The sequence below is a fragment of the Numenius arquata genome, chromosome 4, assembly GCF_964106895.1.
Source record: "Numenius arquata chromosome 4, bNumArq3.hap1.1, whole genome shotgun sequence".
Taxonomy (NCBI): domain Eukaryota; kingdom Metazoa; phylum Chordata; class Aves; order Charadriiformes; family Scolopacidae; genus Numenius; species Numenius arquata.
The window spans coordinates 76019068-76032537 of record NC_133579.1 but is presented as its reverse complement, the minus strand read 5'-3'; the positions used below and the strand labels follow the sequence as shown (position 1 = coordinate 76032537).

Here is a 13470-nt window from a genome sequence, read left to right as displayed (position 1 = left end):
GGAATTGGTTGGTGTTGGCAGCTAACTTCATGTTGTCTTCTGTCATTCCCCACAATTTGTGCTCACACTGTGTGTCTCCAGCTCCTTTCATGCTAGGTTCTCTTCCTCCTGTGACACCGGTCTCTTATAAAAGAGTGGCTAAGCTGATGCCTTTGACACTGTGGCTGCCATACTTAATTTTCTATCCATTTTGAGTTGTTAGTATTAATGCTATGTTGATGATGGTAATCTTTGTCATATTCAGGTGACCATGTCCATACGGTCTCTACTTTCCCATAGAATCCAAAAAGTCTCAGGTGGTAACTAGTCAGCAAGTGGCATTTTACTTTTAAAGTATTAGGATAGTTGTGGTTTGGACATTAGTGCTTGCCAAAAAAGTTTCATACTAATTGGTAACGAAATGGTGTTTTAACAAGTCTTTCCACAGAAAGCTTTTAAGGGTTTGGTATGCTACCAGGGCCTTATTACCTTGGGTTCAGAGACAAGCTTCTGTGAAAGAATTGTTCAAAAATATAGCATATCTTACCTTTGCCAAATACCAGCCAGACAAAAAGAAAAGTAGTTTGACGTGCATTAGAGTAATTTAAGTCAAAATTGCCCTTCTCCTTTCAATTATAAGGCAACTGCCTTCTTACATGGAGTCAACATCTCGTAATTCATAAATACACGTTGGTAGCCTTTTTTCCTAGAGTGAGCCATTCTTAATAGGAGCGTCACCTGTCTATTACAGTGCTCTGTAACACTGATAGTCTTTGCGTTTGTTCCCTCCCCTCAAGCTCAGTTACTTGGGCAGTGTGCCTCGGTGCATTTCTATCTTGTATGGGTACCTTCAAATGCTTGTAAGAGAGTTGGCTGCTGAGCACTTCAGGTGAAGTCTAACGGTAAAGCTTTGAAAGGGCGATTTGCGTAGAGAATCTTCTTTACCCAAAGCAGCTGGGGGGGGGAGCAGCAAACCGTTTGGTTAAATAAAGTAGAAATTGATACCATGCTTTTGTGAGAGAAGTAGCAGCTGAAAAGTCCAGAAGATGCTTTTCCAGAGTGGAAACTTGTGAGTGTTCCATTTACTGAAAGGCAGAATAGCTTTCTAAGTGTTTTGTGCCGGGGATTTTTGAGTAGATGTGTTCACAAGTATTTTGGACTCCTCAGTAAATCTGGACGGACAGTGAGGTAGCTCGGTGCAGCTGGCAGGGTGCTTTTGACTGGGGAATGAGGCTCCCCCCGTAGTCTCTTCATGTTGCTATATGGCACACTAAGAAAGTCCAAGCAGTAGAATTTAAAGAAAACCTAAAAACATTGATTACTCCTTTAATTTTTAGGCTACTGAAATTTAAGTCTGTTTTTTTCTTTTGGTGCCTAAGGTCCAGACGGGTTTTTTTGCTCGAATGTGTCTGACGCAGCTATTGATGGGACAGTAGACATTTCACACCCAAAGAGCTTGCAATCTGAAATGGATACAAAATAAATAGCCTAACCGTAACTTGCAAGAACTGCATAGTGAGTTATGTTATGATAGCAAGAAGCATGATATATAAATATAAAAAAAAAAAAGGCAAACAAGAAACCACCACACAACAAAACCACTTGTCGCAAAGGGAACGCTTGGCTAAGATACCAGAGGACGCTGAAGGAAAACTGTAAGGATGTAAGAGAGAGGCATGTGGAGATTGACGTAGAAGGGAAAAGGCTTAACACAGCACCACCTGTCTGAACAAACCGGGGAGAAATCTGTCTGACCAGAAGAAATACCGAGGTGGCATCAGTGCGGCTGTGCCAGAGAGCTGTGATCTCCTGCCGCGGCAGGCTTGGAGCTCGGCGGCCGAAGGGCCGTGCCTGGCTGTGGTCTGTGGGAGACTGCCAGCGCGGCGCTGGGGCCACACCTGGGAAGCACGGGGCTGGCAGACCTTCCTGCCCCTATTTAGACACGTCTCTCCATATCTGCAATTCCGTGTCCTTCCTTCTGCTGCTGCTTCTGCCTCCTGGGAGCAGCTCCAGCAGCCTCCTCTTTGCGGATTTTCCTTCAAGGCCGTCTGGGCGTCTCTGTAGCCTGGGCCGGGTGAGGGCCGCTCGTCTGCGCGGCGCTGGGGCTGAGGATGGCGTGGGGAGGGAGCAGCCCGCACAGCCTTGGGCTTGTCAGCTCCCGGAGACGGGGACAGGATGGTTCCGCTGACTTGTGCGCGGTTGACAGGCGTTGGGGATGCCAGAAACGTCCCCGTGTGAAGCGGAGCGCGGGTGCGAGATGCAGGTACCTTCCCCAGCGCGCTGCAGCAGCCCTTCCTGTCAACATTCTTGTGTCTGTTTTGTGTTTTTGCAGGTTGTGGGCTGCTCATTGCAGAAAGATACAGCTGAAAAAGGGTTAGCATCTTTCCATTCAATTTATGTCCTGAACTTTTAAGATCCTATTATTGTGGTTTTTTTGGTTTTGCTTTTTGGGGTTTGGGTGTGGTTTTTTTAATGTTAGGCCATTGTATACATTCCGTGGGGAGCTAGAGATTAAAGGGGAGTAAAAAGAAAAATGTGAACTCTCATTACAGATACTGTAGGGACAAAAGGTACGGTTTGCTTTATGTAACTGGAAGAGCTCTGTGTAATTCAATAAAAAGGGAAGGAGGCTGAATTTACAGTCTTTTCAGTACGGCCTCGTTGAAGTACAGAAAAAAATACTATTAACGATAGGAGCTGTGGTAAAAAGCAGCATTTGTTGTTGGTTTTTGTTAAAAAACTAGCTTATTTTAGGAATAGTTATCTGAAAATTTCTAGAGTGGTTGGGACTTTTAGCAAAGTAAATAATAGATCCGTTTGTCTCTTACCTTTTTGGTCGCTGATTGCAAACTTGAGCATTTTTACGAATATGTGCAAACCCAGCACAAGCCCAGGAATATTAACAGCAAATATAATTTATAGCACCAAATTCTCCTAGCTGCTCTACAGGTAAAGCTCTAGTGTTGTCCTCAGTGGTTCCTCCTTGCCCGTAGGGTGTTAGTGTTCTCTGCACTGGAGAATTGCCTGGGGAGAGCACTGTGTTGCGATGACCAGGTGTTATTTTGCCAGTCTATGTCTTTGAAAGTTGACTGTTGCTCCAGAGCCAAAAATGACTTTGGGTACTTGAGCAAACTTACTTTGCTGAATAATATCAGTGTTATTCTAGAACACTTTCATACAGGAAATTATACCATTGTAGTTTTGTTTTTCAGTTTTGCCCAGGAAATAGTTTGCAGCTCTGAATACTGGAAGCAGCTAAGTAATGGGAAGACTGAAGTGCACTAGGAAGCAGGGAGCTAATGGTGCCAAACACCTCGCTAAGGTTACAGTTCGGGTTTGGTGTCTGGGGGTTTTTCAGCCTGCTCATCATAGATTTGAGAGGTTTTTGTCCATTTTTGGGGTTTTCTTAGTTAAATGAATAAAAGTGAATTTCTACTTTAAAGAGTGCGTATTGTTTGTTTGCATCTTTCAAATTTACAAAACATTGCTATTTTTATTCAGATGGGTCATCGAATCATGTTTACAACTATCAGCCGTGTGATCATCCACGTCAGCCTTGTGATAGCTCATGCCCATGTGTAATTGCTCAAAACTTCTGTGAGAAGTTTTGTCAGTGCAGCTCAGAATGTAAGTAAAACATTTAAAAGCTATCTATAATTTTTTTTTTTCCTGTCCCAACATCTAACTCTGTCCCAGCAGTGTCTCTGTACTGCAGCGTTTGCAGAAGCAGCAAATTGCGTCAAATGGTGTGAGAAGGGACCACGCGTTCACTTTATTTTGGCCCTCTTAATTAGCCATTGAATGAAGTCAGAAATAGTCTTCACACTTAAAATTGAGGAAGACTAAAGTAAAATCAGGGAAGGGAAGAATTGACAGTATTTCTGAATGTCCTATACAGATATCAATAGCTATGGGGTTGTTTTTAATATTCTGATATGCTGTCATCTGCACTGTCTTAATTTTACAGTGTACTTTTTTCATACTTGCTCTTTTTGTTTTCCATATATCCCTTTGTAGGCCAAAACAGGTTTCCTGGATGTCGTTGTAAAGCACAATGCAACACTAAGCAGTGCCCCTGTTACCTAGCTGTACGCGAATGTGACCCTGACCTCTGTTTAACATGTGGAGCAGCCGACCACTGGGACAGCAAAAATGTTTCTTGCAAGAACTGCAGCATTCAGAGAGGATCCAAAAAAGTATGTGGACAGTGATACAACTACATGCCTTTTGCCTCGGTTTTGATGTTTTTATATTTTCATGATAGAGAATGGAATTTCTTTCTCTTCTTGCTGTCAAACAGGAAGAGGAGAAAAAAAAAAAGAAACAGAACAAAGCCAAACAACCCAAACCCCAAAATGTGAGGTAGCTGCCACTTAAATTAGCTTGCATATGTGCTACTGTATTTCATCAGGTACCAAATAGTTACTGTTTTCTGTGTAACACTGCAGCAGAATATCTCCTCTTCCCCATTTAGGCTTAACTTGTGCTTTGCAAATAGGCTGCTGTTCTAAAGTGGTAGCTCCTCAGCCTTTCCCTAGATCAGCAGAAAGGAAGTTTGGCTCAGACATAGATGCTGGCTATTTCTCTGTTCTTGGTTCTAACGTACAAACTTGTAAACAGTCTGCCAAAGATATCTTAAAAGCCTGTTCAGCTCTCTTAAATAAATGAAGAAGTAAACCAAGGTTTATTTATTTATAAATTTTGTATTATTAATTATTACTGTTGTTTATTTATAAATGAAGAAATAAACCAAGGTTTATTTCTGCTTTGGAACATCTTCTCACAGGCTAGTTCAGTCGAATACTGAGCTGACCAATAGTGGGCTCCTGTTTGCAGACCTTCCTAGTTTGAAGTCCTTAGTGTATATGTTTTTATGTAACACCCTCATCTCAAGGCTAAACTAAACTTTATTGGTTTTTAAATGCTTCACGTGTTTTTTCTTTCACATACAATTTCTGATCCACAAGCTGTAATTTCAGTGTGCATTTGGTAATTAGAAGAATCCACATTTGTCTTCTCTCCTGGAGTCCCAGCATATATTTCATTAAGTGATACAATAGAAACCAAACCAAACCCCGAAACAAAAAACGAGTCCAAGCCAGGCATGTCTAAACTTTTGGGTTTTTTCTCTCCCACAGCACTTGCTATTGGCACCTTCAGATGTGGCAGGCTGGGGAATTTTCATCAAAGATCCTGTTCAGAAGAATGAATTCATCTCTGAATACTGTGGTGAGGTAAGGCTGGAGAACGCGGGTTATGCATGAGCTTCAGTGGGGAAGGTGTGTGTTGGCCAGTGACCGGGAGATTGTCTCTGACTTGGTATCGTGTTTAGACAGAGAGATGTGATTGAGTCACAGCTGCTGTCAGACTCCAAACCCAGGAGCTAGACAGTTGAAGCGTCACAAAAAATTGGACATAGGTTCTTGTGAGAACAAGATGCTGGAATGTCATTTTCGTCTTCGATGTAATCTCAATTCAGTGCCTGGAATTTTGTGCAAAATCATTTAGTATAGTATGAAAATTCAGTAGGCGCTTTCACTAAATCATATTGGATGATAATAAAACCCTGAATCGGGTACGCAGTCTTGATTTTGAGATGAGAAGCAAGGCTTGCTTTTCTTCTGCTCTGAAAGAACTTAGTTCTGCTAAGAGCAAACCATGGCTGATAAGCACAGAATGCTTGCTGAGAACGGTACTTTATGTTTGGGAATATTTTCAGTCCCAGAGAATAAAAAACACCAGTGTTATTTCAGGATGTCTGGGACTTTTGACCTTAAGCTGCTATGGTTACAAAAGGGAAGAGGGTGGTCTCTTTTACAAGTACTGTTTCTTCCAGATTATTTCTCAGGATGAGGCAGACAGAAGAGGAAAAGTATACGACAAATACATGTGCAGCTTTCTCTTTAACTTGAATAATGGTATGTACTAGTCATATGTACTCTCACCGTTTTGTTGAGCCCTGTTCTTTTGCAGGCAGTAGGTAGCACTGAGAAATGTTGCCTTCTGCCCATCTTTTCCTAGCAGTGTGTCAATTACTGATACTGATAGCTAGGGCTTTTTTTTCCCCTAAATGCTAGTCACCTAGTAAGTAATGATAGAGCCTATTACACAAGCCAAATATACAAGATGAGTTGAGTAGAGTTCCATGGAGTAAAATTACGTGCAAGCATTAAGTAAAGTAGCCTAAAGAATTTAGAAGGCTTGCTAGGTATTGTCTGAAATCATTTTACTGTTACTTAAATTAGCTGTAAGTTACGATGGTAATTTTGTGTTGGGGAAAAAAAAGCCACACACAGGCAGATGGCGTGTGACTACATGAAAAATACAGACTGCACTGTGTCAAGTGTGAAATATTAGAAACTATTTGAAGGGAGGAGAAAAAGCTGCTTTATGTCCCTGTTGACTTACTGTATTTATGGAGCTTGTCCTTGTGGATTGAAAGGTGGAGGAACTGAGGCAGTGCTGCTGTGGCAGGAGATAAATGGAATGCACAGTGTGGGGCAGCAGGAATATTTTGAGCCTCGTAGAGCAGTAAAGCTATCGTAGGGTGATGTGTCAGCTCTTCCATGTGGGATGTTGGGCAGTTATCTCTTCCAGCTGCTAAGACCTGAACACGCTAGATATTAAACACAAAAATTTGTTTGTAGGCGACCCGTCCATCATTTGTGGGTTTTGTTTTTTCCCCCCCTAGATTTTGTGGTTGACGCAACACGTAAGGGCAACAAAATTAGATTTGCAAACCATTCAGTAAATCCCAACTGCTATGCAAAAGGTAAGTTTTACATTTACTTGCTTTTAGCAATGTATGGAAATGTTGTGGAATACATATTTAGAATACGCGTTTTAGCAGTATTTGTGTTAACGTGAGTTTAAATTTCTTTTAAACAGTTATGATGGTTAATGGTGATCACAGAATAGGAATATTTGCTAAAAGAGCCATTCAGACTGGTGAAGAACTGTTCTTTGACTACAGGTTGGTGGATGGATTTTGTAACTGCTTCCTGTCATAGACTGGATTAGCTGTCAGTATTTAATTGCTGTGCCTGCCTCCTTACGACCTCAGGTCTTGGCACCTGAGCAGCAGAGTCCCTTGCATTTTTTTTTTTAAGCCAGATCACACAATCACAGAATGCTATGGGGTTGGGAGGGACCTCTGGAGATCATCTCCTCCAACCCCCTGCCAGAGCAGGTCCACCCAGAGCAGGTTGCACAGGAACGTGTCCAGGTGGGGTTTGAATGTCTCCAGAGAAGGAGACTCCACCACCTCTCTGGGCAGCCTCTGCCAGGGCTCTGCCACCCTCACAGGAAGGAAGTTCCTTATGTTTAGGTGGAACTTCTTATGTACAAGCGAGACTGATTTTAGCAAAGCAGCTGGTTAACAGCTTTGCAAACTTGGAACAGCAGCTTGTATAGAGAAAAGTTTAGTGACAAATGGGGACAGACCCACACAGGTTTTCCAGCCAGCCCCCATGCACCCTGATGGGGGCGGGGGGGTCCCTAGGACCCATACGGGTTGTCTCTCCTGTCATTGAGAAATGGGCAAGATGTTTTCTTGTGTTATTACAGAGAAGAACTTGCCAAGATTGTGTTCATAGTTTTCTTCAAGTGAGATAATTGTAGATGAAGGTAAGTGTCCAGTGGCAGTACCGTGTAAGGCCACCTTGAGAAATGCAGTTGCTTTCCGGTAGTTAAAATGACCTTTAGTATTGTGAGATTCAAGGTGAAAAAGTTTAGCATTTTGTTTCCTCTTGGTCAGATTTCCCCTAAAAGCAGTTTCTTGAGCGGTCAGCATTGTTCTGCACCTGCAAACTCACCCGGGGAACAAAGGCCACAGCTGGTGAGAGAACTATGGGGAAGTGAAGTACGGGAGTATGTCAGGCTGTGGCGGTGTTCACTTTCACAGGGATGAAGCTGGAATGGTCGGTGTTACTGGGTTTTATTTTTGGTTTTATTTTTTTTTAATTTCAGATACAGCCAAGCTGATGCCCTCAAGTATGTGGGCATTGAAAGAGAAATGGAAATCCCTTGACACCAGCTACCTCTTCTTTTAAACAAACAGCTGCCTTATCTTCAGGAATCTCTAGTACTGTGGGCAATTTTAGTAAAATAAAAATGATGCAATTTGAAATTCTGTATTTGCAAAGTACTGTAACAATAATTTATAGTAACAAATTTAAAAAAAAAAACAACTTCTTATTGCCTTCTCACCAGCTGCAAAGTGTTTTGTACCTATGAACTTTTGCAATAACATGGTGTGGTACATTTTTCAACCTTGAATAAAGGATACTTGAACTTCTTCATTTTTAGTGGAACTGAGTTGGAATTTTGTGTCGGGCAGCTGAGGGAACAATGGGAATACTTTCAACTTCCGACAACTCCGTATTTGTCCGCTTCTCTGTTACTTCAGGTCACGCTTAAGATGACTGAAGCTGTAACCGGCGTAGCAGATGTCAGTCAGGCTGATGGTGAAACCCCAGCGTGTAGCACCTCAGCAAAATGATCAGTCTTGCAGTTGTCACACACCCTCAGCGTGAAACTCCAGGCGTGTTCCCTGAAGCGATGGGTGCTGTTCGGACACTCCTGCAGTTGTTCCCACACCTAACCTCTTGGCCCAGGATCAACTGCACTTCATCATTTAAAAGCTTTTCTATGTTTTTTGCTACGTCTCCTCACTCATAGCGCTAACGAGGGCTCTGGCCATTAGCAGGAGATGAATTTAATGGAAGGGGAAAAGGGTTCCCCCTCACCACCCCCCCACCCCCCGCCCCCTAAGAATAGCTGTGAATTTTGGGACTAAACCCTACTTTCAAGACAAATTTGAGGTGCGAGGTTTGCCTGTTAACTTAATGGCAACCCAGGTACCGTGAATCTCTTTGCTCAGCGGGGAAACACCAGCAGGCGTTTGCGTCGCTTGCTACGGGACCCAGCAGCGACGGTCCCATCACCTGCAATCCTCAACTGCACCTTCTCTGAAGCAACAGAGTAATGAATGCAACAGTAATTACACCTTCTGCGGCTCCTGTTTGTGCGTAAGCAAATGCTATCGCAGTTTCTGTCCCTTACTACACATTTTTTTTTTATATATGTTTTATCCAGAAGTGTTTAGATCGCAGCTGGTTGCCTTGGGTCTTGTACAGGGTTGATTTCTGATTTGCTGGCTGACTCTGCACCCGCCGCTCTTGTCAGAACAGCCGGGTGAGGAGGGCAGGCGCCGGACACGCAACTGCAAAACTGGTTTCATAGAAATCCTGGCGCTCGTGAGCACGTACCTTCTGTACTGAGGAGGCTGTGACTCCGTGGTCCCTCTCGGCAAGAGCCAAAGCAGCCCCCTCCTGCCCCCGCTCTCGGGTACCGCGCTCTGCGGGGGCTGAAGTAAGAACTTAAAAATTCACACCCCTCATCTTCCTCACGACAAAAAACAAGTCCAAAAGTCAAAACTTATTTTCTCTCCTGCTTCTCTGAAGCTGGATGGGCAGCAGATGGGTTTTAAATCCAGAGCTCAGTGAGAGCCAGCACAGTGTACACGGAGCAAGGTGTCTTTAACCAGCCCTGGGTTCAGGCTGGGCTCCCAGAGGCAGCTCCAAGCAGGTTTTTTTTTTTCCTGTCCTTCTGCACGTGCCTGTCCTCCAGCCCCCGGCCCTGTCCCCGCTCCTCCAGCCCCCGGCCCTGTCCCCGCTCCTCCATACCCGGCCCTGTCCCCACTCCTCCAGCCTCCCGCACAAACCTGCCCAGCAGCAACCTTTCTGCAAGAAGGGGGGGGGGGTTACACAAAGAAAGCCCAAAACAGCATCTAAAAGAAAGGCAGCAGAGAGCACAGGCAGCGTCACCGGCTGCCGCATCGCAAAAAGCCATTTGAAAACTGAACAGCAAGATGCTCCTATCGCCCACCCGAGCGGTCATTAAAGTTCTTCCAGAAGAGGAACAGCAAGCAGGCAACATCTCAAGTGGGGATGAGACTCCCCTCCCCGCCTTTTCCAAACCAGTTTGGATCACATCTAATACCGCTCCATAATATTTTTTTTTTTTTTAAACCAGCCATTTTTGTGGGTCAGAGCTCAATTGTAACCATGAAAAATTAGTTTCCCTCAGAGAAAAAAAAAAACAAAAAAAACCAAACCCAGTATCAATACAAAACCCGGCTCCCTTTTCTTCATGCCAAAACACACACTGAACCCCAAATCACAATTTCTATGGGGGAAAAAAAGGGTTTGGCTGCAGAAGTTACGTTCTTTTCACAGAGAGGAAAATGAAAATTACCCAAACTGAGAGCTGTGGCGATGGCAGCGTTTTGCTGCCGATTCTCCAGTCACACGTGTATCATGAACGCAACACTGAGAAGAGCGGGCTGAAGCCCAGCCCGTCCGTGTGTGAGCAGCAACACTCACTAATATTTAATTCCCATCACAGGTTGCATTTAATGGGAATTATTAATCTTTAGGAACACGCTCCCTTTTCTGTTCTAGTCAAAGAAACGGGCAGCCTCAACCTTATTCATTGAGGGCAGCATTTAGGCAAGTGTGATGCATTTTACAGCAAAGGGAACCGTATTAACAGCAGCTCCGCTTTAAGATGACCAAGTATCACCACGTATATGCTAAGTGTTTTCTGTTCTGCAGATCTTGTGAAATCATCACAACTTCCTTTCCTTTTCAGAGACATTTCCTCTTGTCGTGGTTTTGGCTGAATTTACCAAAACCGGACTGACAGATGGCCCTTTCCCCCCGCCCCTTACTCCCCCCCCCCCCAAAAGAGGAGAGAGGAGGAGAAAGAGATAAAGGAGATTTATAAGTTTAGAATGAACTAAACTAATGAAGAATTAAAATAAAAATAAAGAAGAAAATAATGAAATAGATACAGTATATACAAAACCGTATCAAGCTCCCAGGATGACAGTCACGTCACCGGCAGGCACTGGGGAAGTCCCAGACCGGACTCAGCGACGGATGGGAACTGGATTCCAGCTCTGGAGTCAGGAACACACGGATCGGGATCAAAGGCAGATGAACAGACAGAGTCCTCTCTGGACGTCGGCCATCGCAGGAAGGGGCTGACCCTTTGATCCCTCAGCCTTTATACTGAGCGTGGGGCAGATGGGATGGAATACCCCAGTTGGTCAGGTTTGGGTCACCTCTCCTGTCCCCTCCTCCCCACCGATGTGACCCTTCTACGTTTTTTCCGTTTCCGAGCCTCTAAGGGGGCAAATAACGAAATGGGCTGCCCTTGGTTGTTACAGCAATAAGGATAAGCAAGGGCCTCCCTGCTCACCATCCCTTGGCACGGAGCACAAACATTGGGCTGATCACTCTGAGAACGAGCAGTTTTCTCCACAATGTGCCGTTAATTTCAGAGAGTTAGAGGAGGCCTGGCTGGGATGGAAAGTTACAGAACAGAAAATTGGTTGGGTTTTACTTCAAACCGGGACACCTCTTTAAAAAGAAGCCCTGTGCACATTTGATGGCGACGCTTAATTTCTTCAGAGAACAAAACGTGCTTTAAATCATCAGAAAACAGGGAAAAGGCAGAAAAGCAAAACAAATTTCTATAGCTTTCATAACCATTATACCTTTTATTTACATTTAGAAAGATAAGTCGTGAAACTTAAAACAATAAAACCAAATGCAACTTGTACAGAAATCTTTTAATTTTTTTTTTATTTATCACACATTAAAAAATGAAACACACTATACAAATGGGTTTTCATAGCAGATTACACATGGGTCCATTCAGACTCGCTCTCAAAGTGCTGCCAACATTTAGAAGTGCTGCCTGCGATGGCAGCTGTTTATCATATAGCCAATGTATTGATTTAAATGCAGTAGCATGCAACCCTTAAAGGAGAAGGGTTTGATTCCTTTCTGTTCTTAAATTAGGTTAAATGGCATCGGTGTCCATATTTACATATTTGAAATGTATCAATCCTGAGCAGTTCTGATGTCAGTCTGAGACTGGCTGATGGGAGTCCTGGTCTCAGTTATTAAAAAGGGAGGTCCAAATGGCAGCAGGGCGGCCGCTATGAAGTTCCGTTGCTTTCATTCTTTCCATCACATACCTATTTGCCGAGTGTCACACAGTCAAGTAATTGCTAATAAAAATGTTAAGCCAAGTAACTGTAGGTGTCCTTCTCGCCATCCACACGTTCCAAGTACTCCTTCTCAATCAGAATGTCGATGCATTTCTGTGGGCAAAAGGAACACAAGTGGTGGGACAAGGGCAGAAAAGCCCTCTTCTGGGGCTGCTACAAACTTGGAATGATTTTGGCCACTGAATTTCATGCCAGGCAAGAGGATGGGCGGGGGCAAAGAGCACAAACCACGGCAGTTGGCTCTCCCTTCTCTGACCGCATCCAAGCAGAGGACCCCACTAACCCACTGAACTGAGTTACGCTCACTTGATGCCACTCCAGGGTAGTGACTGGGAGACCAACCGATGATCAGGCTGCTGAGCAGCTTCAGCGTCAGGCAGTGAAGCAGCAGAGCTCTCACTGTAACGTTACTAAAGACAGCAGATCCAGTAAGTGCTTCACGAGGTGACTGGGTGCATCTCCTTCGGCACTGGGACCAGTTTATGCAACTGCTCTCCACTGCCTGTTTTTTACCCCAGCTATCCCCTGGGTTGTGGATGTAAAAACCATTGGCGGGATGATTAAACAAACTGATGAGGAAACCATAATTATCTACAACGTCCTCCTCCCCAACACTGTTACTCTAGAAGAGGTGAGGAAACTGTTCTACTGAGCTGGCCCACAAGAAGTGGTTCTCCCACAGCTGGGAGAGCAGGAAGAGGAGGGAAGCCTGGAGCAGAGGCTGCTGTCGGCTGGGCTGATGTGGAAAGATACAATCAAGCTATTATTTTGCCACTGCCAACAATATGAAACATTACTGCGAGAAATAGAGTATTTCTGGTGAAAGTATTTCCTACTTATTTACAACTCCAAAAATCTGTCCTTACCCATCCAATCTCCTTAGCTTCCCTTTGCAATGCAGAAGCATGTATTTTTGTCTGTCTGTATCCCCCTCACCTCCAGAAACACAGGTTCAGAGATGTGGTTCTCACATACCTTAATTACTGGAACTCGTGGCTTGAACCTTGAGGACAGCTGCGTTAGCACTTCTCCAAGCAGTTGCTGGTGTTTTAGAACCTTCCTCATTTTCATGATTCTCACGATAGCAGCCTGCACAGCAAAGTCAGAAAGGTGTGCTCAGGAGCAAGCTACTTGTCCTTCTGCATAAAGCCACTTCCCCAGCGGACCCCACGGCTGCTCGTGCAGAAGCATCAACACAGCAAACTCGGAGTACCCGGTGGGGAGAAGCAATGCCTACCGACACCGGGGACTCGTACAGACTTTAAGAACTCGGCTTTCTGATAGCAAAACACGGCTAAGTTCACACCGCCTGGGTATTACTTGTCTTCACCCAGGACACGCCTGGTGAGCGCGCGCATCGGTGGAACCCAAACACTCATCAGCGCGACGCCGGAACAACCGTGCAGAGC

The 13470-nt window shown here is 44.4% G+C and overlaps 2 protein-coding genes across 6 annotated transcripts in view; one reads left to right on the top strand and one right to left on the bottom strand.

Moving 5' to 3' along the window:
- EZH2 (enhancer of zeste 2 polycomb repressive complex 2 subunit) overlaps nt 1–8278 on the top strand; it is a 29705-nt gene extending 21427 nt beyond the window's left edge. For 4 of the 5 annotated variants that reach the window (XM_074146931.1, XM_074146932.1, XM_074146934.1 and 1 more), the window contains 8 exons: nt 2312–2352; nt 3481–3606; nt 3997–4175; nt 5118–5213; nt 5816–5897; nt 6671–6751; nt 6868–6952; nt 7948–8278. In XM_074146931.1, coding sequence (XP_074003032.1) covers nt 2312–2352; nt 3481–3606; nt 3997–4175; nt 5118–5213; nt 5816–5897; nt 6671–6751; nt 6868–6952; nt 7948–8008 — 751 coding nt within the window. In that variant the 3' untranslated portion in view covers nt 8009–8278. The remainder of the gene's footprint in view (nt 1–2311; nt 2353–3480; nt 3607–3996; nt 4176–5117; nt 5214–5815; nt 5898–6670; nt 6752–6867; nt 6953–7947) is intronic. The other variant, XM_074146933.1, reaches the window with a different exon arrangement.
- A 3240-nt stretch (nt 8279–11518) lies between these two features.
- Nucleotides 11519–13470, bottom strand: part of CUL1 (cullin 1) — a 54645-nt gene continuing 52693 nt past the window's right edge. Inside the window, exons 21-22 of the mRNA XM_074146954.1 lie at nt 13037–13150; nt 11519–12154 (exon numbers count right to left, since the gene is read on the bottom strand). Of these exons, the coding sequence (XP_074003055.1) occupies nt 12074–12154; nt 13037–13150 (195 nt within the window). The 3' untranslated portion in view covers nt 11519–12073. The remainder of the gene's footprint in view (nt 12155–13036; nt 13151–13470) is intronic.